General features: G+C 38.0%; 1 protein-coding gene across 3 annotated transcripts in view; it reads right to left on the reverse strand.

Annotated features, from left to right (window-relative positions):
* CASK (calcium/calmodulin dependent serine protein kinase) overlaps window positions 1-27,137 on the reverse strand; it is a 117,072-nt gene that overhangs the window by 18,440 nt on the left and 71,495 nt on the right. For all 3 annotated transcript variants that reach the window (XM_053457449.1, XM_053457448.1, XM_053457447.1), the window contains 9 exons: window positions 24,458-24,538; window positions 17,059-17,247; window positions 16,702-16,780; window positions 11,062-11,147; window positions 10,066-10,134; window positions 7,897-7,965; window positions 6,833-6,868; window positions 5,470-5,666; window positions 4,542-4,657 (listed from right to left, as the gene is read on the reverse strand). In XM_053457449.1, the coding sequence (XP_053313424.1) occupies window positions 4,542-4,657; window positions 5,470-5,666; window positions 6,833-6,868; window positions 7,897-7,965; window positions 10,066-10,134; window positions 11,062-11,147; window positions 16,702-16,780; window positions 17,059-17,247; window positions 24,458-24,538 (922 nt within the window). The remainder of the gene's footprint in view (window positions 1-4,541; window positions 4,658-5,469; window positions 5,667-6,832; window positions 6,869-7,896; window positions 7,966-10,065; window positions 10,135-11,061; window positions 11,148-16,701; window positions 16,781-17,058; window positions 17,248-24,457; window positions 24,539-27,137) is intronic.

Raw genomic sequence — 27,137 nt, forward strand, 5'->3', positions numbered from 1 at the left:
TTGGGGAGGTATAAGGCATATCTGGGGGGCAGCAGCATATAATGGATGTAAGGCATATTGGGGGTGCAGATGTGCATAATGGGGGGGTTGGCAAATAAAAAGGAAATGCATTTTTCTCAATTATAGTTTTTATTACATATGCAAAAATTGAAAATTGTTTACCTGCAAATTAATATTTACTATTACTATTACTCCTATTCTGGCTTTTTTTTCTAAATTAATATTCAAATTTTGGGGGGTCATCTTATAATCGAGCAAATACGATACCATTTACATGGCCAGCTCAGCCTTTTACTGGAGCAAGTTAATGAGTTAAAACCCAGACTTTTCTAAGAAATATCCTCTTAGTGAGTAGACCACAATGTGTGTTCTATGTTGACTGGAGAATTTGAAAAAACAAAACATACACACACACAGCCCCCCCCACAACTACTGTGATACCCTGGATACATTTTGCCAAGTATAAGCTATATACAGTGATTTTTTTTTTTTTAAACTTTGGATTGGTTTGTTTCAGCTCTTGCTAACTATAATTATAAACCATTAACAATTCTAATTCATCTTTTCCTAGAGCAATTTCTGTTGAATTAAATCAATGTAACATTTCTAATTTGTCACAAGCTGCATTACATGAACGCTAGACCTGCAGAAACGGAAAGCATTAGTCTTCATTTAGCAATTTAGCACTTGTTTGAAAGGGCCAAGGGATTACATTTAAAAACAGAGCAAAATTACCATTATAAATACCCTTGACTACATTGTATACCATGTTAATTTACTCAACCCCATATTAACACCAATGCAATTTAGAGCACATATATCAGATATACCGTATTGGCTCGATTATAGGCCGCACCCTAAAAGTTAGGTGCTTTTTTAAAGAAAAAAAATTGATTCTTAGTGTAATAGATATGCTGCCACTCTGTCCCCCACCCCGAGATATGCTGCCACTCTGTCCCCTAAGATGTGCCCCCCCTTAGACTTACCAGTGCAGACTCGATGTGGTTTAACAATCTCCCTTGCCGGGACTCCCCCCATGCCGGGACTCCCCCCATGCCGGCACTCCCACTGTGGAAAGTGCTGGCAGGGGAGGCTGTCTCAGCGTATCGGAGAGTAGGATGCAGGTCTCCTGCAGCGCTGCAGGGGATCCGTATCCTAACTCTGCTGCCTGCCCGGCACCCGGAACTGCATGTCCCAGGCATCGGACAATACGAATTGCACATTCCTGCGCTAAACCCCGAATATAGGCCACACCCCCACTTTAAAGACTTAAAGTGGGGGAAAAAAGTGCGGCCTATATTCGGGCAAATACGGTATTTATATATATATTATCTGTATCCCTTCTCAACCCTATGGGTGGTAAGTGTCTTCCTCCTCCTGGTAATTTGAGGGTTCTGCACATTATCTTAGCTGCTCCTACCACTGCACTCTTCTGCACAGACTGTGCTGATTATGTCCCTGGAATCTGTTCGAACAACTCTCCCAGATTAGGAGTCACAGCGCAGAGTGCTCCTATGACCACTGGGACTACTTTGGACTTTATTCTCCACATCTTCTCATAGTTGCTTTTTCCTGATGTTGCCGCCACTTGGCACCACTACATCTATCACCAACACTGTCCCCTGGTCCTTGCCTACCACCAGGAAGTTTGGTTGATTGGCCAGTACCTTCTTGTCAGTCTGGATCTGGAAGTCCCAAAGAATCCCAAAGTCTCTACAACCTTCTACCGAATCTCTTATTTGGACTTGGGAGGGTTTAGCCCATACGCTCTGCAGATTTCACTGTACACAATGCCAGTTACTTGGTTGTGCCGTTCAGCGGACGCTGGCCCTGTGAGCATCTTACACCCAGCCACTACGCGTTGGACTTTCTCAGAAGCCTCCCCACATAAACTGCACCTTGGTTCCTGTCTGGTGCGGTAGATATCTGCCTCTATGGTTACTGGTGCTTAGTGCCTGCTCTTGTACTGCCATTATCAGCGCCTCAGAACTGTCCAGCCACTGGTAGGCTTTTCCAATGTCAGCCACTTGTCCGCTATTTGTTGATGGTACATCACATGCAGGGTCTTGGCTTGCCATTGTACTTCCTCTACTTGGCAGACCCCATGTCCTCCTTTGGCCAGCTCACTACACCAGCAGGGCGTATGTATCGATGGCACGGATTTTGTTCTACCCATTGAGCTTCCAGTCCTTGCGATAAGCTGGCTGAGGGGGATCTAGCCTATGCAGAACAGCAACGGGGACAGTGCATCACCTTGGTATATGCCACAATTGATTGTCACTTGTGCTAGGTGTCTTGTGTTGACTTTCAGACTCCCATTGAGTTTGTGAGGAAAGTGGTTAGTGTCCTGTTGACTTTGTTTAACTTCAAGCATTCACAAATGCATGGCACTGAGTCATAGGCTTTCCTATAGTCAATCCAGGCTGTGCTCAGATTGGTCTGCCTAGAGTCTTGGGCAACTGCTCTGTTATGAGAAACCAAACCAATGCTTGGAGCTTATGGTATTGTTCCCAATGCCCTTCTGAGCTGTGCTAATGTACTGGCCCATGTGGTCCTGTAGCTTGGCAACTATGATGCCTGATAGGACTTTCCATGTTGTGTTACTGGCAGTAGTTGGAGGGTGTTTTACCCTTATGATTGTCTTTCATGATCGGCACTGTTCTTCCTAGTGTTAGCCAGTCCAGGTGGGAGCCTGTTGCTAGCAGTTGGTTCATGTGTGCTGCATTGATGTACTGCTGCTAGTTTCTTCAGCGAGTAGGTTTGGACCACGTCTGACTCGCTGTTGGATATCTGCTATTTATGTCTATAGTGTATCTCAGTTAGGTAGCCAGTGCTGTGAGCCTTTTTTTAGCAGTCTCTAAGGCTTCAGATGGAGTTAAGCCCTTCTATTTTCCAAGTAGGCAAGTCTTGTACTTAACCTTCACACCCTTCTGTAGTTCTGACTATGGTAGTAGTAGCTAACAGACATGTACCTGCACAACATGAGGACTTTTCCTATGGTGATCATATGTCATGGGAGGTGCAGTTAACAACAAATATGTTGGTGTAGTGTAGGCCACCACAAACCCAGTCTATAACTACAATTCCTGTGAAGTTCAGCTAGCAATATTACTGCTAATCATTACTGTAGATGCAGTCTACGATTGTGACTAGCAATGCGTGCTCAACATCATGGGAGTTGCAGTCAAGAAATATTAATGTTGTGTAGTGTAGCGCTGTAATGCAAAGCAAACATTTTGAGGCATTATAAAAGACTGTGGTTAGAAGGGAGTAAAACAGGATATAAAGGCTTGGAAGCAAAATAAGACATGGTACATAAGATATGGTACTTCTCCAAGAGTTGCGCTTACATTAGGCACTGAAACTGCTGTTACAACATTTCTCATAAATCATGAGAAATGCATTCCACAGCAGCTGTTGTACTAATTCATGATGATATCAAAGTTAACCATTGGCACTCCAGTTGTTGAGTACTCACATTTCGATAAAGTACCAGACTGGCTGAGAGTGTAGTCTCAACAATTGAAGTATTAAATGGCCCAAGCTGCAATACATGTATGAAATAAACTACTTTGTGTCTGCAGCATGCAAACTGTGTCTCTGCTCAGGCAGGGACTCTGCGCCTGTGAAGGAACAGCTGCAAGAGTTAAGGGAGAAGGCAAGCTAGAGGAAACGGAACTGAGCAGACCAAATCACTCCGACAGCAGGGAGGGGTAGAAAATGAAAAGCTTTTTTGCTGCACTCCCTTGCCTACCAGGTGTTTATTCTGCTCTCTATGTATAGTTAACACACTCTTAACCTCTTTGAATTTCCAGGGGAGTCCAAATACCCCCCCCCATCCGGACACACATTACTGTATATCACAGTACTTAACACTCAGATGATTTTTTTTTTTTTTTTTTTGCAACCGGATTTCACTCTTATGTGTGCCAATTATTGTATTTTCCCAATGACTACTGTCAATGTCAAACTGCTCCCTGTTTGTATGTAGTATGGCATTATTCCCCCAATACTAGCATTAATATGAAATTAAGCCCAAAGCAAAAGGATTGAATCAAATGTGTCATCAATAATCTGTACATGTAATAAAGATACCATTACTTAATGTTTTAGACTCCGCTCTATGTCACAGTCTGTTGTGTTTGCAGGAAACCTCTAAATACCTTGGGTAACATTTTTTTTTCTTTTATTTTCAGTAATTACCAAATTCAAAAAAAACAAGCTCATCTTGAATTGAAAGTAGCACAGTAGAAAACATAACACCGAAATAAATAGGAATGCAGTGGCCATTAATTGGGTTAATGAAGCCAATTAACATGTGCAGAGCTGTTGAAGGAGTAGAACAGAAGCATTGTTTGGAATAATGCTTTGCGTACATCAGATTTTTTAATGAAATTTAGAATGAACCTAACAAAATACGTTTGTGTAAACTCCATCATGTAAATCTCAGAAACTACTACAATTTCTAAAGGGTTAAAAAGGCAACACAAGCTAACAGCATACACAACTCTGATATACACCTATATATGCTTGAATCGTACCTGCATTGTGCTTTGCCAGGTACTTGTCCTTGTACTGTTTTTTCTTCTTGCCAAACCAAGTACAGCTGGCCTGCTGCTCTTGCTTCGTTTTTTCCATTGCTATGCAGGCAACTCGCCTGCAGAACATCAATTAAAGTTAAGTTAGTTTTTTGTGAATTAAAATCAAAGATGGAAATATTAGTTTATGAGAAATAAATCAATCTGAAAATCATTTAAGTATAACATAGTTAAAACTAAGTAAAGAAGGTGAAATCCAATTCAGCAATAAGTTAAAGCCCAGTGTTGTATGAAGTTACCAATCAGTCATGGTCCAGAGACAACACAGTCAATATTGAGAATCTGCTCTACATAGACGAGAAACAGTGAAATAATTCTTATAAAGTATTCTTCTTAAAGCTCTTTGTTAAGCCAGAGTCACATTCCTATTTACAAACCAACAAAAGCTACAACAATGGTTGTAAACTATTCAAGGACTACCAGTTTGAAACCTCCATATTCAAACTATTAATTTTCATGTAGGAACCAAAAAAAAAACAACTTATCTTTCATTACATTTTATCTTTTTTTACAAATATGTTTTCATTAAAATACTGCGCACATTTTTGCTAAGATATTAAGCTAATGTCTGATTTACACAACTAATTAAACACATGCCAGAATAAAGCCATCAAATAGTGAACATCTGATTAGGAAGCAGACCTGGACTAGGATCCAGGGCTGCCCTCCTACTGCAGGACCACAGGGATACTATATGGGCCTGCAAATCCTAATCCTTTATAGATAAACAGTATATTAAAATCTATATTAAAATCTCATACGTTCATTTTTTTTCTTCTTTAATTGTGTGCTTTAAAACACAGATGAAATTGGTTTGCTGCTTATAGTTCAACATGTACACTTCATTAAAAACATTGGACAAGCAACATACCACTCTTGAAGCTCAGGAGAAGGAATGAGGCCAGCAGTACCATTTTTTGCGTTTTCCAGTTTGCCCTGCCACCAGTTATGGTCATCTTTACTAATAATTTGGATGATGTCTCCAACTCTAAATCTGATGCCAGCTTCTTTACATGGAATGAGGTCATCCTTGGCTGGATCATATTCAAACTGTGCTCTTACATATATCTAGAAAACAACACATTATAAACGAGCCATGGCAAATATCAGGAGAACAGACCCCACCTGAAAGCACTGCACATCAGTACAGTGTTGGGGGCCACATCTGAAAATTCATTAAAAAACAAGGTGAATCATATTAGTGGACAAACAGAACGGCAGGGCAAAGCATGCATGAAGGCTGAAGAGAGTTAGCTATGAAGCGGATTTCTGTAACAGTTAGGATTTGCTCCTTATCACAACTATGTTGTCCAGGTATTCCTTGCTCTCCAGTCATATCTGAAACTCAAGGCTTCTGACTTAACACATGAAGTCGGGTCCAGTAGAAAACATGGTTGCAGATTATCTCAGTGAAGAACATAATATGTCAATGGTGCATATAAGATAGTTGATGACCCTGGACAATGCGTATGCCATCTGTTGCACATCTTACCTGCGCTGGAATACTTGGTGGTATGGTGTAGGGAAGCAGGATACAGCGTATATAACAGCATATCTATATCAAAACAATATCTTGTTGTATCTGTAATTTGAAGCCACTTCATTCTGTTGCCTTACAAAATACCACCAAGAAGAGAGCACCTTTACTCGACTGGTAACATATCATGTGTAGTCTCTTGTCGTTTGTGTTAAAGCACAAGCTTTAAGTAAAAAACCCCCCAAAAGCTCAATATAAAAATATAAAGCATTGGCCACTACAAATGCATTGGTAACAGGAGGTCTTTCTTAAACAAGGTGTCTAGAGGTGAGTTTACCATGTCAACCGACAAACCTGTAAACTATAAAGGGCCACAACCATACGTAGCCTCCGCTGCTGAAACGAACAAGCCTGCATAATATCTTAACATGGCAGGATTTCTTCAACATCATTTCACTAATGGAACTATGCTTTTGGAGAAAAAGTAAAGCCCTCCTTGAAGGAAAAAACTCATTGGTGTTGACTACCTACTAAGTTATTGTAAGATCTACAATATTTCCACAATTATATTTTCTATAATACTATAACAACTCACTCAGACTATGCATTAAACACTCCTATGTCGAAGACATGAACGAAACGGTGGGTATGGTAAGATATGAGTAACAAAGATGAAAATCACGAAAGCACAATGTCTGGGTAGTGTTACAGTACTGGCATCTACACATCATATATTTGTACAAGGAAATCTATTCACCTGTCTTCCTTTTGATTGGGTAGTTGATGGAATGTCCTGTAGGATAAATTTGACCCAAAAGAAGAAATGTTTATCTTAATTATAAAAGTCTACTTTCTTCATAACGCGTAAGGTGCATTCTCATTGTATGGAACAAATTACAAAGAAAAAAAAATATAAAAAAACCAAAGCTTTAGATATTTTAGCTGAAGCGAGCAGAAATGTTTAAGCAAATGGGAAAGACATTTAAAGAGTAAAAAGGCATCTTCAACACAAATGCACTGGGGATATACTTATTGTAAAAATGCCCCTTATAAGAAATGTTTGCTTAATACAAGATGCTGACACACGTGACTCCTGTCATGATTACCCAATGAAACTGTGAGCTTATGATTAACCAAAAAAAAAGGCATAGTCAGACATTGTATACCGTATTATGTTATCTCCCTAATAATAATCTCCTACAAAGTATTCAGAAAAAAAATGGTCACCAAATTACTCATTTAAGGAACAAAAGGCTCATCTTTTTTCAAAAGGCTCACTGTCTTCTTATACTAGTAAATAAGCATAAACAGGATGTTAAATAAATTACTGATAAATGTGAGTTTGCTGATTTGGCAAGTGAGCCATTTGTGTTAAAGATGTTCCTGAAATAGGTTTGGTAGGAAGTGATTTGCACAGTTTTAATTGCTTTCAAGTTTAAAACCCATCATTAAAAAGAGGGGTAGAAAGAGCTTACAGTTCACTCTCATGTTATGCAGAATATGTGCAGGCAACAGCAGCAGCGGGCACACCAATTTGTTAACTCAGATAGCGGAAACTACTTTCTTGCTTTTCTTTTTTCAAAATGTCAAGGAAACTCAATGAAAATTTTCACACGCACTTTAGCTATGACAAAAATGTGAGAAAAATATATTCCTTGCAGGAAGAAAATACACCCACTTGTGGTGGAAAAAAACTCAGCTTTTGTTGAAATGGAAAACGTAAAAAGATACTTTAAAATTAACATTGTTGAAATAACTTGGCGATTATAGAAATTTTCCCCCTTTTGGCGTTTCATGTATATGTGCAATTGCTGGTCTTACCGAAACAGAATTGTTAATGCTGCTATGACCATTAGCTGGGGACTGCCTGGATGTAGAGGGGGAATCTCTCTGAAATAAGACACAAGGTTCATTAACACACATCACAAACAAGCATAATTATGACTGCATCAACGAAAAGAAGTTTAAAACCATCAAGTTCTTTTTTTGTACCTATTTTTGTGCATTGAAAGAAAAAAAATGTAACAAGAACCTAAAAAAAAAATTTAAGTCAACGCAACTGCAGTTCAACTAAAAAACAACCAGGGGAGCTCATTGCCTAGATAGGCAGTCGATATTTGCCACTCAGTGTATTTGGAAACAGTCACACAATTATGCTTATATTTAAGCTGCATAGGTTACAAAAAACCAACACACACATCTTTAAGGCATTTTCTTTAAACATTTGTACCTTGTACCTCCTCATATATCAGTCAAATTCTGACAAGTACTTTGGTAAATGCTCTTTAACTCCTTAGCCAAGTTGGATTAGATAAAACTTTGAGTGTTAAAAAAAATTGTGGTCAAAATGTAAAAACAATTTTTTATTAGCATTTCAAAGGGTATTATCCCTGAGATTCCTTTAAATCTGATTTTTTCACCTTCATTAAATTAATTATTTTTTAAGGAAGAAACTTTATTTCATCTCAGTCTAGTTACCCCTCTTACAGATCACACAGTGATCAGGGCAATACATGTTTAAACATTAATATTTTAGAGCTTCTTCATCCAAGGAGAAACCTGACTGCATTTTGGAGTCAGAGGACCCCCCCCCCGTGGCAAAATCCAAAATATGGAAAATAAGCAAGGATAAGTAGAAGGGTTGGCACTTGATGGACTTAGGTCTTTTTGCAGCCTTCATTTTTATGTTACTATGTATGAAAGGGATCTCTGCTGCTAATAGATGCGTCCTACAGTGTCAACTTTGACACAACACTGAGGAGAATTTAAAGCTTATGTTGCCTTTGTTGTGGCACTGGTACTAAACGTACTTTTGTAGATCAGGACCTGCCGACACACGAGTGACTGTGCTGTCAAACGGCATTTTCCACGCAATCTTTGGTGACACTAGCGGTGCATCTCTGATTTAACACCATTATGTACCACCCTTTTTTGCAATATATCTGGTATATAAGTGGCCACAAAAGGAATCGGCAATATAGAAAGACAGAATTTGATGGCTGAAGTATTCTCTTCCTTCTGATCAGGCTCTAAAATTCCTTAATCCTAAACCATGCAATGTTTACATTCTGTTGCTTCATGACTCTCCAGTATGGCAATATCCTTTGTCGTACAAAGGTTACTACAGACTAAATTACTATTCATCCTTAAAAGATCTTACTTAGCTGGATTACACTGGTATTTACAAATTTAAATTGCAACAGTGTGATGTTTGCAGCTACTACTGAACTCGCGCCAGTAGCTGTTCATTAAAACTTTATAAACACTTGGCAACTCTTACACTTTATTGCGAGCATTAACTTAAGTTGATAATTGTATTCTTACACACTGAAATTCCCTGCAAAGTGGGATGCATTGACATTTTTTTCCTGAAAGCTTCAACAATAATGTGAATATACAGACATCTGTTACATACGACACATCTAAAGCACAGCTGGCTACAACAGCTGTAACGTTGGCCTACCAAGAATGATGTGGTTATTTCCTTTCATGACAAATAGAATGTTTTTGGAAAGTATGCTTTCCACTGATATGCTTTTAAACATATTTTAGGTTTTACAGCAGGGCAATTGAGGCCTTGGAAGTTGGTATGGTCATTCGGCAAAGACAATCAAATCCCTTGGAAATCACTATACTTAAGATATTTCTCCATCAGTTTACCGTTATATACTTGACTAAGCTGAAGTGGCCTTATAAATAAGTATTTCAAAAGTCCCCAACAGAGCACAATTTTACAATAAAACCACAAATACATATTCTTAGAAATAAGACCCGATTTTATCTCGACTCTGTGCATGTAACTTCATGCAGTCATACCGAGGTAAGTGGGTGAGACTGACACACACTGTTCCGTTATCTTTGTTGTAAAATTGGTGTGCAGGGTCTACTAGCAAAGGCAGAAACAATCTCCCAAAAAGCAAGTAACAGTCAGCCATCAGCGCGTCCAGAACAAAAGGTAGAGCAAGAACTATACATAGAAAGTTGTATTACCTCACAGGATGAAGACTGTGTGCGGTAACTTGGCACAATCTTAAAAGTGATGCTGCCCCTCATTTCTCTCTGGAAGTAGAAAGATATGTTGAATATACATTTTGTAAAGTAAAAAAACAAACAAAAAAAAAAGGGTAAGTTAATGGTTAACGTGGAGAGTTACTAATTTGCATATTCATATATTTTCTAAAAAGATCAAAAGGTCTAATTAATTATAAAAAGAAAGCTCATGGTAATCAGCACCACCCCATTGAAACTCCCTTTCAAGCTGTTACCTAGCCTGTTGGGGGAAACGCGTGTGTGTGTGTGTGTGTGGGGGGGGAATTAGGATTGGGGTCAAGTAGAATAGAAAACACACTTATTGTTCAATATACAACAACATTTTATAACAGAATTTTATAACATGAAAGGCACAGTGGAGGAAGCATGACATTTTAATGCAAGTAAGTGCAAAACATATGTAAATATGTAAAGTAACTTGCAGTTTTGATTCTTATTGGAATTTTTTTATTTTTTATTAGTGTTAAGTATTTTAAGTGTATGAATAAACACCAGAATTACATATTATTGCGTATTTACCTTTGGGATTAATGGGAAGTATCCCAGATTCCAGGCATTTTATTATTTAAATATGCCTAAAAGGTATATACAGTGCTTGTGGTGTTTTTATATATAAAATTACACACAGATGTTGATAAAGAAAAAAATGTGATGAGTACCTGCCACTGCGATGAGTTTAATAATGACAGATTCTGCAGTGAATGTGTGATCCCAAAACATTTTTAAGGTTTAAGATAACCCAATTACCACAACCTGGTGTGTTGATCTAAAGTGTTATTTTACAAAATGTGTAAACTATTATAGTCATGAAGTTAATGTATTTAAAAAAAAAATTAAAAAAAAAATAAAAAAAAAACCCACACCAAAATAAAAAAAAACAAGACGCAAAAACAAAAAGATCGTGGATCATAAAACAAGATAATTACAGCAACTGACCAGCATCTTTTGGAGCTGTTCCACTGTCTGGTTTGCTACACTGATTCCATTTATTTCTCGGATTTCATCCCCCACGTGGAGTGTTCCTGCACAGTAAAAACAATAAAAGAAAATGAACCAGACTATTGCCAGTATTTATTACTCTAACACTTTAGTCAATCATCCAATATTTGTTCCTTCTACTACTCACAATGTGAGGGACAAATAGGAATTAGTAACAACATTTTCGATGCAGCGGCAAATGCGTTTAACAAGGAATGCATGTTAGAGTAAGTGCTTTGGCATTCATCCATTACCTGCATGGAAAAAATACTACCCCCTACAAGCGACAAACCCCAAGAGAAATGCATTCTAAAGATGCCCCCACCACCCCAGTGAGCCCATCCTTGCATGTGTGTGTTTCCCCAGGATACACATATGTATGTCGTCTAATATGACAGTTCATGCATCCTGTGAGAACACGATGGTCATTTTGCATGGAAGGGACAAATCCCTAGCAGTGGTGGAAGTAGATGCACTGGGAGCCGCAAGGAAGCCTGCTACCAGGAACAGCGGAGGGAGAGCTGTGAGATGGGGAGGGAAAGAGGATGAGACAAGGCAGTGAGCAACTATGAGTAAATTTATGTTATTAGAAAGTGTGCGCAAGTTTGTAGAGTGAACATATACCGTATGATGGTAATGTCTGTAGATGGGTATGTATATTGTTTGCACAAGTGTGTGTGCCCACAATGGGCCTAGGGTTAGTGTTATCTGGAAGAGGGGAAGAAGGTGTGCATGGATGTTAGACAAGGGCGTAAGTAGAAACCACCGGGCCCCCTAACTTCAACAGCTAGTCTGTGCCATCACTGCCCCTACACAACTGATCTGTGTACACACAAGTACACACACACTCGCACCCTCCCACAAGTACATATTCATATATATATATACACACATACATAAATATACACATGTATATATACACACACACATACATACATACATACATACATTCACACAAACGTATATCCCGCCACCGCTTACCTGCAGCTTTCCCTCTGGCTACTCACGCACACTGCGCGGGCAGCCTCGGTTTCACCATGGGGTCATGTGACCTCCGGTACATTCCTGTATCCTCATGCCATTTCAAAAGAGTTTAGAAAGGACCCTTCCGACCTAGATTGGTGGAGTCCAGGTCAGAAGAGCCCTTTTTAACCTTTTTTTTTTTTTTACCGGTACAAGGAGATGGGAAGAAGGGGTCACAGGGAACCCTGTAGTTACACCTGTGTATACAAAACATTGGTTTCCCTTTTGAAGACAATCTTCAACATAATATACGTCTTTTGTAATATTTATTCAAAATAAATAAAATGAAACTGACTCAAATATTTTGAACAATGAAAATGTGCATATTCTGCACCTAATTCTAACATCAGTTAACTGAGTGGATAATCTTTGCTTCTATGCACTTGGTGATGCCTTGGGGTGGTCGTCTGTTTTGACGATTGGAACACCTTCCTTCAAGCTGAGCCAAGGGATCTCAACATTGTTGCTATTTATCATCGTCCTCATCACTGTCCTCCTTATCACGGTCATCTTCATCCTCATCTTTCTGTTGGCCATAGCCTTCCATGACCTGTTGAATTTTGTCTCTGTGTTTGTAAAAACAGTGACGCAGAAGGCAGCAGCAGCCTTCCCGCACCTATATCACAGTATATTGCCAGGTTATAGGAAGTGGCATAGCAAAACCATTTGATGACAGGAAAATTAAAAAGAACAAGTGCAGATGCACAGGAGACATTGTCTTCCGTCAAGCTGAGTGCTAGTCCGAGGTTATAGCCAGTACCTCAGCCTTTATACCATCAATGGGCAGTGATGTCACACTGATTGCACTGATTGGGGTCTCAAGAGGGCGCACAGGAACTATTAAAGAGAGTCTCATGCAAAAAAAGAAATTAGAGCTCTGTATGTGGTAAAGTGCTTTAACAGTAAAGAAAATGCTTCTTTAGTTTATTATAGTTCAATAAACTCTCAGCTTGTGCACCACTGTTTTCAAATAGTTCCTGGGGCTCTTAATTTGATTTAGATCCGATCTTTCACTTGGCTACTGACTGTCTTTTTTTTAAATTTTGCGCCATCCATTCTGCCTTCAATAGTTATAAATTGCCCAGGCCCTGGTGTCATGGACAGGACTACCGGCATGTAAAAAGGGTTAAACGTCTCACCTCATCTTTTGCTATATGCAAGAGCAAGTTTACCTAGTTATCTTTTCTAGCCAATTTTCCAATTTCACTTATTCTGAAACCACTCGACCCTTGTGCGAACAATTGCCCCTTGCCCCCCCAACCTCAACAGCTGGTCTGTGCCATCATTGCCCCCACACAACTGGTCTGTGTCTTCTTTGCCCCTTGCCCCCCTTCCAACATACACAATATGTAAACACACTTACACAAATTACACACACTTACTCATACTAACACTCCATCTCACCCCACTTTCACAATTACACAGACACAAGTCCACATCAGTCATCGCACACACACGCATGCTCTCACACATGCGTGATGTCACGTGACCTTGATAAGCTCCCTGTGTCCCCGTGCCGGTTCAAAATAGTTCAGAAAGGGCCCTTCTAACCTGGATCGGTGCAGTGATGAGGCGGGTGCATGGCATTCAGGTCCTCGCGTTAGAGAGATAACTTACACACAGTACACACCTTCACAAGGTAAGATTGGAGGGAGGGGGAGAAGTATGTGTGTGTTTGCTAATCCATAAAATGATTACGTTTATAAGCACTAACATATTAGGGTACACAGCATATGAGAGAGTCTAGGTATGCCCCCATAAATACTAGCATGAATATGGTTTAATATGAAACCTTGAAATAATTAAATCATTGGCAGGTACACTATAACAGTCTTTATGGTGTCAACCCTTGTCATGAAGGGGTGAACTGTTGTACAGTTCAAAGTGGTGCCGCACTGAATAAAGGTGTGTTTTTGTTGTTTTGTCCCAATTAACATCCTTTAACTGCAGACCAGAGAATAATATATGAAAAACATTAGATGGGAAGACAAAAAAGGCTGGCTCCTAAATCCAATCCAAATTTGTCTACCACTGACCTAAGGGATAGAAGAAAATGTACCCAATACGATTCCAGGGGATGCCGTTCTTGTTACTAAAATTACATTTCTAGAACTATATAAAAGAACTTGGCAGTGTTTTTTGTACACATCAAAAAAAAAACCCTCACTATAACAAAACATTCAAACAGATGCTATGTGAGAGCCAAGTGAGTTTTTCAACAACACTTCAGTTTTAACAACTTCAGAGTGTTGACAAGACTGAGATTGCAAATTAAACACAGTCTAATTAATGGAAAAAAAAAGCCTTGTGCGGGTAGAGTAAACTCAGCCACCGGAGCATATGGGAAATGTGAATAAAATAGGCAAAGGATGAATGACTGCAAATGTATATTTAACATTGGTTTTCTCTTTAGTGCAAGCTAATAAGATTTGGGGACCCCATGACATAACCTGATGCATTTAGTGTACAACGTAGTCTAGCAGCTTTGTACCTTAGAAGGGGGTAGTTGTACCAAATTTAGACACGCTTTGACATTGAATGGCTACTAACATTAAGTGAATTTTCATGCGCCTTGCATCACCTATACAAGTATCAGTACACAAGGTACCCAAGGTCTCTCAGAATCAACCACTGGTTTCTAGTTTGTGATCTCAATTTTGAGTATGTTCAGCATACTCCCCAAATTACTAGACTTTCCTGAAGGCACCAGCTTATTACTAGGACACAGGTACTACACAGGGAAAAACCGTGCTTAAAATTAACCACTCTACGATCAACATACCAACATGCAGGTGAACAGGACGCCCGGTCGGTCGAAACTCTGAACGAGCGAAACGCGTAGCGTACCAAACTGTAGCAATATTTATTTTATTTTCGTGAATTTTATTTATTGTTTTTATTTATTTTACGATCGATACCGAAATAAACGGAAGATTTTATACTGATAACACTGTCCTCTCTCTTCTATTGAGTGGTTCAGGGCATATATTCTGAGGAGCTTTCACAACCTTCTCCTTTGTGAGTGCATTTAACACCTGGGGAGGGGATACTCCTCTGGACTGTATTGCACTATTGGTTTTGTTTATCTCTTTTTTTTCCCCAAGATAATTTACCACAAGATTGATTGAGCCTGGAATGTACACAACAGGTTCTGTTTGATTTTGCACTGAGCGCACTTTACCACTTTTGAAAGTTTGCTGTGTATTGTTTTATTGTATGTGGAAGAGGGAATCACATTGACAAGGTGCAGCTGGTGCTGTAGGTAGGTGCAGTAACATTGTGTATTATATATACCTGGTAACTTGCAGGCTCCAACTAACCCTGTCCTCCCTTTTTTTTTTGGGGGGGGGGGAGTACTTTCAAAATAGGTGGAGTTACCCACACATAATGATGTAACAATGTAATTTTTGAGGTCATAACTGTCATTGATTATGTAGTTAGTGATGTCATGACTGGTGTAATTGGCAAATGCAGATGAGGAAGCCAACTTAATTACAAAGAACTTTATCTTGTATTTCTCAGCCTAAGTAAGAAGTTATGTTTTACATTAAGGAAAGTTTTTTTGCCATTGTATATTTAGAGAAAGTTAAGCCATAATATGGAAACTCGCACTAGATGTTCTGTCCATACATGAGGACAAAGTGACTATAGATATGTCCTCTTCTCTTCAAGTGTTATTTCAAATGTTCTGTCTGCAGTTCTTGTGAAATCCACCGAGAATGACCTTGTTCTAAATTGCTACGGAAAATGACTGAAATTTGAAAGCAAGGAGCTGAAAGCTAGTTTTTTTTGTGCGTTTATTAGCATGCAGGGGATTATCACTGTGGAAACCGAATCAGTTACAAAAAAATAAAAGGCAAGGAGATAATAGCTACAGTTTGTTGTGGCAAAACCACATTTATATGATGTAATTGTGTGAGCCTAACAGGCACTTTTTTAACAGAACAGTAAACTATGTTGTGCCTGAATGCTGGCATCTGAACAGTAAATGGTGACCCCAAGACTCCTTAACTATTAACCCTTTAACAGTCCCTTACAATGATTCTTTTGCAGTGACTTACTAAAGCTAGCAATCAAAATTGTTCTAATAATGGACCGAACACAACTAACTTCAATGTCAGTATCGAAGGACCATAAAAAGAACATTACTACATCTTGTGTGTTAATCAAGTGCTTAAAACAACATCTTTGACTCACAAAAAAAGGTCTGACTTACTCAGCACCTCACATTCACATTAAGTAGAAGTCCCGCTTTTGTATAGTTTTTTTTTATTCTTTTATCATCTTCACCCAAAAAAAGGCAAATTATTCCCAGGGTCTTGGTTACCAAATGCTGAATCGTACAAAGGCTTCCCCATGGTCCCAAACTAAGTCAAAAGGGATCCAGCTTTGTAGCCAAAATCTGTATGAACTTCACATTGTAAGTTACCTGGATCAGCTGATCCTTTTACCCCCAGATTTTAGTAGACACTAGACTAGAAACATAAAACTGAAATGCACCAAACAAGAATACGATAACCATATTTATTGGGACTCTGCAAAAAATCACATGCAATAGAAAGTTTTGAAATTTACCTTGCCGGTGAATCATTCCACCATGCATGATTCTTGCAACAATACAATGATTTAGCTCATTCATTTTTAGTGTTATACCCTGTGGAAAAGACAACACATTGGGGTTAGACAGAGTACGGACAGAATTTCCATCACATATAACATGCGTTATATATATATATATTTTTTTTTTTTTTTTTTTAACATTCGCACACATTTAATCAAAAAACCTGGGTTTTGGGCAAGCAATATTTTACAATAAATAAACATTATCGAAGTCTTTTTAGTGGCAGCACCACACGTCAGTTACTTAGACATGTATGTCTGGAACCTGTTTAAATACAATTTAATTTGCATAGGTAAAAGGCATGTACTTACCATTGGTTCATCTGTATTTTTCTGGAACTGAACTAAGCGGACTCTAGTAACGTTCTCCATATCCATATCCCCGTTTGCACTTTCCGGAGAATCACCGTTTAAGTAGGGAGAGGTGGGGGGTGGCGTAACTCTTAACGCGTCGTCACTGTAAACTTCATGGGCTACCACATCATGAGTTTGTAGTAAGGCCTGTAACGGTTAGATACTTAGTTTGGGATCTGTATTAAATGTATTAACTGTACCTCAAACATCCTTCACTATAAAAACATGTACATCAGCAGCTTCAATTTTTTTGCAACCGATCAACAAACTTACCTGTAAAATAGCACAGGCCACTTTCTATTTGTGTCCCACTTTATATCTAAGTGGCAATTTCCTAAGCGCCACCGAATAGGAGTTAAAATGGATTTGTTGGGGGTTTGTATCATTTAATTTACACAACATGCTAAGTATTTTTTATTGTGAAACAATTGAGAAATATGACAAAAAGTCAAAAACGTGTCCATAACTGTTCACCTCCCCTTCCCCCATAGTCAATATTTTGTAGAGCCACATTTTGGGGCAATCACAGCTGCAAGTCTCTTGGGGTATGTCTCTATCTAGGCACTGGGATTTTTGACCATTCTTCAAGGCAAAACTGGGTAAGCTCCTTCAAGTTGCCGCTGGTGTACAGCAATCTAAGTCATACCACAGAATCTCGTTTGGATTGAGGTCTGGGCTTTGACAAGGTCATTCCAAGACATTTCCCCTTCAACCACTCGAGTTTTGCTTAGCAGTATGCTTAGGGTATTGTCCTGCTGGAAGGTGAACCTCCGTCCCAGTCTCAAATCCCTAGAAGACTGAAACAGGTTTCTCAAGAATTTCCCTGTGTTTAGCGTCATCCATCATTCCTTCAATCCTGGCCAGTTTCCCAGTCCTTACCGATGAAAAACATCCCCACAGCATGATACTGCCACCACCTTGTTCTTATAGGGATGAGAGGTGTTGAGTTTAAGCCAGACCTAGCATTTCAAATAATGGACAAAAAGCTCAATTTTAGTCTCATCTGACAAGAGTACCCTCTTCCATATGTTTGGGCAGTAGCCTTTTGGCGAACAGCAAATGTTTGCTTATTTTTACGCAATGGCTGTTTTCTGGCCACTATTCCATAGAGCCCAGCTCTGTGGAGTATTAAAGTGGTCCTATGGACAGATAAACCAATGTCTGCTGTGGAGCTTTGCAGCTCCTTCAGAATTATCTTTGGTCTCTTTGTTGCCTCTCTGATTTATGCCCTCCTTGCCTGGTTTGTGAGTTTTGGTGGGCGGTCCTCTCTTGGCAGGTTGTTGTTATGGTGCCATATTCTTACAATTTTTTTTTTTTTTTTTATAATGGATTTAATGGTGCTCTCTAGAATGTTCAACGTTTCATATATATATATATATATATATATATATATATATATATATATATATATATATATATATATATATATATATATATATATATATATATATATTTATACAACCTTGACCTGTACTTCTTCAGAACTTTGTCTCTGACCTGTTTGGGGAGCTCCTTGGTCTTCATGGTATCGCTTGCTTGTGCCTCACTCTCAGTTGTGTTGCAGACTCTGGGGCCTTTCAGAACATATACATATACTGAGATCATGTGACACTTAGAAGGTGGACTTCTGAAGATAATTGGTTGATCCTAGATCCTAGATCCTATTTAGAGTCTTCATAGCAACGGGGGTACATGCACCACTTTTCCAATTTTTTTAGAATTATTTTATAGTTACTTTCTTCATTTCACTTTACCAATAGGGACTATTTTGTGTATGTCAATTACATGAAATCAGTTTTAATTCCAGGTTCCAATGCAATATAATAAGAAAAATGTTAAGGGTGTGAATACCTCTGCCAGCCACTGTATACATCAGTTAAGTTGATGTAATTTTTTCATTGGGTACCCTGGTTTTATTAGGGGTTAATTCTACATACAAAAACAGAAGAATTGTGCCTCCTTTTCTTTCCACTCGATACCCCTTCCTTACAACTACATGATGGCAGGTGTAATCAAGGTAGATACTGTATAATATATTAGTTTTAGAAACTAACGACTATGAAGACTGGTTTTAAGACATATCACCCTATAGCAAGGAAAAAAGTCAATGAAAATTGAAAATACAGGATTTGGTATCCTGAATTACTATGAAAGTAAATGACACATGATTCAAGACAGGGTGAGTGTTTATTTTGGGAGAAACCAGAATACTTGTTACAGAAAAGATGCAAACTTGCATCATTGCAGATAATAAGCAGGCTTTTTAGTGTTTTTGTTTTGTCCTATTCAGAATGTATAAAGCCGATTAACAAATGATGGCTTATAGGACGTCGACTTCAATGTGTATTTTATTTCTTCAGAATTCTCTCGGCCATGTTTCTCATTCATTTATTAAGAAACAGTAGCTGCAGTAAGATGTGCCTGCTCAGTGTATTCCATATAAAGAACTAGTAGTTTTGCAAGAAGGTAGATAAGGGAATAACTTTGGGCTATAAAACGCAATGTGAGAAGTGACCATTAAAAATGCATTTACAAAACTAATTTTAAATATATCTGTCCCATGATAGCAATATAATGCTGGATATAAAATTCAAGTACTGCCATGTTCCTACAGTGTAAACGCTGCTTAGAAAATATATAAAAATCATTATGATTAGCCGGGATTCAATACTAAAAATAAAGGTGGGGTAAAAAAAAGTTAAATAGATAATTCCCTTAGTGGGGCATTCCAGTACCACGTATGGAGCACCAACAGCGAATGCCTGTTACATGTGTGTGAACCAGTGTTGGAGCTGGCTGGTGGTGACTACACTTCACACGTACCAGTGAAAGACCTGGGATAAGGAGGTGGCCCTGGCACTTTAAGACCTCCGGCTGCCCAATGACATAAGTGTGGCCTACGGCTAAGTATGACAGTCTGTACATTAGGTTTTTATGCTCACGGACCATGGGGCTGGGCACATGCAGCCACCTGGAGCGGCAGATCAGGTGAGTACTGGGTGCTGTCGGCCAATCGAGATCTGGCACGTATACTGGCAAGCAGATTCTGCTGTAGCAAGCCAAGCAGTTGGGAGGAAGAGAATAAGGCAAATGGAAGGAGAAGTGTTAATTAAGGAAGCAACCTGTCCTCTCTGTGCCTAGAGGTCTACTTGAATGTTTTACCTTCATGCTTAGTATTTCTAATAGAAACCTTATTTTGTGTAGGAAAAGGGTAACTTTACAAGTCCATTTTATTTTGCTTATTAAACAAACACTATATTACATGACAGTTCCTTTTTAGCATAATTTACTAAAACTAACTATAGCTTGTATTGTGAGGCGTCAATCAGTTTAACTGTTTTTAAAACTTCAGCTGATGGAGGTCAATTCTCCACTTACATTGAATTCCATTGTCCCTTTCTCTAATTTGCAAGCAGTTGTCACTTAATATTTTGCCAGGTAGGTACCTCTTTGGATTTCAGGATTAGAGTTAGATTTTTTTGTACCATGTATAGTTTTAGGGCTACTAGGGTATGTGTCAACAGATAAGACTTACTGTTGGATAGCCTGGGACAATCTACATGTAGCAAGGCAAAGCAAGGGGAAAGCTCTAGTTTTACTTTAAGAATACTTCAAAGGCCAGTTTTTTTTATTTTTTGACAATTCCATCAAATGTGCATAAAGTCTCTTGTCTCACGATTGCATCTCCAACATACAGATGACGTGGAGCTAGACATTTTTGATGACTGTGTTGGTACTAATTACCACCTGTTTATTACTTTATAACAGATTTCTACTACATTTAGACAATCTACAGATAACATGAGAGATAATAGCATGCTGTACTGGAACAGTCCATTCCTCATTTGTAGTTCCGCTCCCCATTTGCCGATTAACTTCAGATCAGGTGCTTTTTCTATATAAATTCATAAAGTCATATTCTTCGTTGGTTATACATTTTGCTATATTTTAATGTCATTGAAAATTTTAATTTATATGTTTCATATAAAAACTTTGACTTTTAAGTACCGGTATGTGAAAATTAGTTTATTAGCCAGTCTAAAATTAATTTGTATTTGTGTAAATTATTTTTTCCTATGTCCAGTTGATATATTCTGTAATATTTTTTACCATTTTCCCTCAACTCTTTCAGCCACATTGTTTGTCAAATACTTTAGTAGTAGAAAAGTTTCTCTTCTAGGTTAGTTTTATATATTGACAGACTTTCAAGATATTAATAAACTTATTTCATTTTTTTTCTTTAGGTATTATAAGCCAAAACAAATCTCTCCCCCCTCCCTTGGGATTTATTTAGCGCATCAAATTACAAAATGTAGAATTTGGGACTGATGAAGACACCCTGTCCCCTGTTGAGTTGATTTGCAATCATAAGCAACTTACAAAAAAAAGGCCATGTATTAATGTTTTCTAAAGTTACCAAACGGGGAAAAAAAAGTTATACAAAAAAAGAACAGATGTATTACAAAAGTAATATTACTTATTTCCCATCAGACTTTTTTTTTATTTTTTTTTTAAATTAATTAATTACCCGGACTAAAAATTGAAAAAACCCATTAGTCTAATTGCTTCCATAAATCAATCAGCTTTCCTTCCCATACAAAACCGCAGTTTCCGTTGCCAATATCTATTACTACAGGGAGTTTCCTTCTGGTTAGCTTATCTTCAAATAAACAGACACAAAGATTTTACACACTCGCTCATTAACATATGGCTTGTTCTGTATTAGATATTTAGACTTTAAAAACACCAATTTGATCATGTAAACACAACTAAACATTGTGTTAGAAAGCAAACTTATCCTTTTAAGTTAAGAGACTGCATCCAACCAGTTAACCATTTTCCAAAATATCAATGAATATCTAGCCAAACACTAGGAGTCAGACCCCTTTTTCTTCATAAAATCTCAAACTGGCATTTATTTGGCGGATATATAATACATCACTGTGTAACACAGACGTAAAAAAGGTTCAGGAAAAGTAATGATTCCATTACATGGGTGTCTGTTCACCAGTTTTACAGCCTCTTAGTGCTTCCATTCCCCAGCAATGAGGTCATATGTACTTAACGGCATTCGTTGGATACAGGATGCAGAATCAATAGAAACTGTAGTCTGCATGGTGCATTTTGTGTTCCTTGTTCTGAAGACCTGGGAGTGGTTAGACTTTTTCCTCTTTTTTTCGGAAATAAAAACCCTTAACAATTCCCTTATCTAAGATCAAGACCCAGAGCTGGATGTGTTTGCAAACCACTATTTTCCTTGATTAAGCAAATACACCCAGCAGCTGGACTGGAAACCACTGAGCATAACGTTGTACCAATACGTGCAAGATAATATACCATAAACTAAAGAAAAACATAGCTATTAAAAGGGACAAATATTAATATGTCCTTATTAAGCCGTCGTCACAATGTGCAAACAATGGCAAAAACATTTTGATACTATACACAACAGAAGATGTAGAAATGTGCTACATGGTACCCAAATAGCTCACTGATCATAAAAGCATGATCAGAGTTATAGCTCCATGACAACTGGGTAGTACACAGAGACACACATCTATCGAGATACTTAAAAAGGTGTTGGATTTTGCGGAACAGAATGTTAACATATGTGGTTACATGAATAACCCGAGTGTTTAATTTTGTTCTTTTGTCTCTTTTTTTTTCTAGTGAAATAAGGAGAAATAAGGTTTGTGGTTGTACTTTCCAAGTGCCCTGGGCCTAGGCAGCCAATGAAGGTGCCCCGTAGGCTGTGCGGCTCTGGATAGAAGAGGTAATGCTCCGAAACGTCATATTATATTTGAGTACAATGTAGGGGCTATATAGGGTACGTACACCACGGTGAAACATTTCTATACATGGGGTGATCTTGCCGCTCCAAGGCACTGTTACAGGAAACTACAAACAAACTGGTAAGGTAGCGACATGCTTGTGAGTGTTGTAGCAACTGGAAACTAATGGAGATAAATAATCTTACATGCAATTCTACCACAAATGCTGCTGTTTTAGAGGCGTAAAGGAAATGAAGACGTTTGCACGGTATACCCTTATCATGACAGTTTTGCAAATCATAAAAAAAAAAAAAATAAAAAAAAGACCCTAGTCTCTTCTCTCCAGGATAATTACCTTGTTTTATTTATATAAAACTCCAACAATTTTCGCAGCACTTCTTACAACATACGTTCAAATGGTATGACAAAACTACAATAAACACACTAAGACATAATGGATATATTGGGTAAAAAGGGCCTCACAAGCTTACAATGTCTCTACTCCTATCACAGAGGAAGGACTGTGGTCAGTAATAGGTTAATTGGTAAAAAGTGAAGGCGCCAGTTGGAAACACATGTAAAGCCTGATGCAAAGACTGACCTATGTGAAGCACAAATAATCCTCTTCACGTAACCTGCGTTTATAGCTTTAAATAACCATAAATATTTGTAACCAGTCTTCATGAAGAATTTAAAAAAACAAAAAAAAAAAAAAACAATTACAAGTCGTGCTATACTTACAAGTCATCTATGCATGTAATGTTATGCATACATAATAGTGTGGAGTGAACTCTCGTGAAGTTAAAAACAGCCCCAGGACTCCATGACAGAGTACCATTTATGATCCAATCTGACAAACATTAATCCAATACGAATAAAGTATCTGGGCAAAGGCTTTTATAAATATACAGTAAATGTAGAAAGAATTGAAACGTTCCAAAATATTTCACGCATTCAGTACCAGAAACACATCACAAACTATTTTGTAGCTTTCACTGGTACATTTGTAACAGTTTACGTTAAGTAAATAATACAGAAAAAGTTATCTAAATTTAACTCGTGCAACGTAAAAGTGCAGATGTAAATTGTAAATAGGTACATTTATTAACCCCTTCAGGGCCGTTTTTTAAATAATCAAAATAAGGGAGCAAAACGTTTGTCATTTTTACCATATGTTTGTTAAACTTTGATTCCCCTTTTCCATATTTGATGAACCCACACCAATTATACATCTTTGTTTAGGAGAAGTAAGTGCTTCCTTTAAAACCATATTAATACAAATACAGTGATAATTTTTTTTTTTACTTTTATAGTGGAAGGACTAAGGGGCATATTTTTAGATTTTTTCCCCCTTTTTATTTTATCACTTTCCATTTTGTTTGTTTTCTCCCCACTTTTTCTTTGATGCCCGTGGCACGGCAACTAAGTCAGGATGTACCGGCACCTCCTAATGGGCGCATTTTAAGGATGTACTGGTATGTCCTAAGCAGACTGAAATGACTAAAGTAAAAATCCCCGCTGTACAGTGCCGTGGAGTATAACTGCACTACATAAATCAATAAATAATAAAAGTAGTGCTTTCTTACCATGAAATGAGGTTGCGTTAGAATACGTTTTAGTTCCTTTGCATCATTGTTTTCTGTGTAACATGATATTTCTTCCAAAACCTACAATGGCAAAAGGTACAAAGGTCACTAGGAGTTACTTATTATCTACAAAGAGATTATGCTTGTGCTGGATAACCAAGGATTAAGCAGTCACTAAATTCAGAGAGGATGTTTTGTTGCAATAAATATCGATGAAGAGCACAAACTGAAAGGACTGCCATGTACACAGCCATTCCTTCCATATGGAAAGCGTTCATTTGGGGCTGCCGTAAACAGTACTCAGGAAGTAGAAGGCAGCAGTGCACTGGTAGTAATCATTTACTCATGAATGGAAGGGAGGGCCAAATCTACATTTATCAAAGGTGTACTTAGTGTAGGAGTACAATACTATCATTCAGCCACATGGTCTGTAACATGAACCGCACTAGGCTTGCCGTGTACACACTTTTAAAAGAACAGACTGTTGTGATGCAACTATGAAAGATCTAATGCTTGAATACAGAAAAAAAGACTCAGAGGTCTAAGCAATGTTCTACCTAAGAACAACAATCAGCATCATATAGTTTCTGAAGAACTACCAAATGTTAACATTTTTAATGGTTTGATCAAGTATACTTCTCATATACTGGTATCTTAGTGAAGCTTCTATCATATGGTGTGTTAATTAAACTTTAGACTAGCATGAGTATGAGGTCAGCGGAGGATGGAAACTCTATCCTGCTCATCTCCCACTGGATGTACGTTTTTCCAAACGAGAACACTAACACACAGACATACACACTTCCTGTTTTAATCTATACACGTTTGCGACTATCCATGCGGGTTAAAATATGCAAGATATTTCTACAACAAATCTTTCTGTATGCAGTTATTGTAATGTATGTGTAAATGTTTAAACCACTGCATATATTATATTTGCATGGTTAAAAAACTGTGGTTGGAATGGTCGCACAGAATATTATTATTGTTCCATTATATTTAATGTATATGTTGACCTAGCACAACCTTCAGTAAATTATTTATCTGCACTCAATCCAAAACATATGTTGTTGTGCTACAAATTGCTCACTTACTTGGAATAAATAACTAATGAAAGCAATCCAATCAACAAACCGTAACACTGCAATGCATACCAGTCATCTGAGCATAACTAACCTGAGTATTTACACGAAAGCTGAACATTTCAACTTATATGCAACTTTTTTTTTAAACATACATACATTTACTGCGAATAATGACCAAACACACTTACATATATAGTACTATCCTGATGTTTTAGGCAGGTATGAAAAAAATACTGTAAGACATGCTAATTTATCTTTTAACAAAATGCGTGAACAGAAATCTAAATCACATCAATATTTGGTGTGACCAGCCTTTGCCTTCAAAACAGCATCAATTCTTCTAGGTTCACTTGCACTCAGTTGCTTTACTCTCTTCATGATGACTTTGGCTGTATGTTTAGGCCCCCAGACGTGCAAAGAATCTCCACCGTGCTTCACTCACCAGCCCTTTGGAGAACAAACTGCCTTCCACTACAGCTAACTCATCAGCCCAGAGCAGTTGTCCGTTTTTCTACATCCTGGTTTGTGGTTTGGCATCCTGTGTTTGGTCACCCCTGATTAGACTTCTCCCATCAGTAGATTGGTGTGCCAGGGTCCTACTGTTTTCTGCCTATGCATAGCTGCTCTGTTTTCTTGGCCGACAACTACGTCTACGGGCCTCAACATTGCCTGTTGCTTTGTGCTTTTGCAAAATAGCCTGCACAGAACATATGGAAACATTGAAATTGCTGCCTAAGAGAGACCTTGATGCAGTATAACTGCCTTGTGTCTTGTTGCTGTGCTCATTCTTGCCAAGGTGCATGACTTTTGACACTAACAAGGTGAGGTTGCTGAAGACATTTTAAATGAGTTTGGCTGTTCCTCAGGCAGTTTTATTCCTCCTACACAGCTGTTTATATTTCAGTTACTGTTTGTGTATCAACCTACATATTAAACAGATTACCAGTAGCACCTTACTTTGCGCGAGTTTAACTTGTTGCTGTATTGAATACAAAGGGTGGTCACACCAAATATTGATTTGATTTACATTTTCCCATGTTCTTTCAATTTGCATTGTGTTAAATGATAAAAACCAACTATTAACATGTCTATTTTTGAAATTATTCTTACTTTGTAGCATTTTTTTTTCATACCTACCTAAAACTTTTGTACAGTACTGTTTTCCTTTACACACACACATTCACAATAAACATGTTTTAAAAAAATGTTTCATATAAAAGAGATCATCCCATAATGAAGGATGAACAGCTAATGGGATGTTAGTCCAATAATAAGAAAAAAAGTATTCCATACAGCAATACTTTTTTTCTTTTTAACATCTACACTACCGGACTAAGAAAGCTTTGTCAAGCTATAGGCTACAGTGCAAAACTATCACCTCCAACACCTTTCTAGAAACATGTGATTATTTTTAGCCTAGGCAGAGTATGTCCGATTACAGCTGAATAATAGAGCCATTCATTACGGATGATCTATTTTATATGCAACATTTCAGCTTACAACATGACAGTAGCTCTTCAATGTTAATAAGAGTTTCCATTTTCGCTCTCCCATTTCGTCAATTCTGAGTATTTACATTTCCAAAAGACCAAAGT

The sequence above is a fragment of the Spea bombifrons genome, chromosome 2, assembly GCF_027358695.1.
Source record: "Spea bombifrons isolate aSpeBom1 chromosome 2, aSpeBom1.2.pri, whole genome shotgun sequence".
Taxonomy (NCBI): domain Eukaryota; kingdom Metazoa; phylum Chordata; class Amphibia; order Anura; family Pelobatidae; genus Spea; species Spea bombifrons.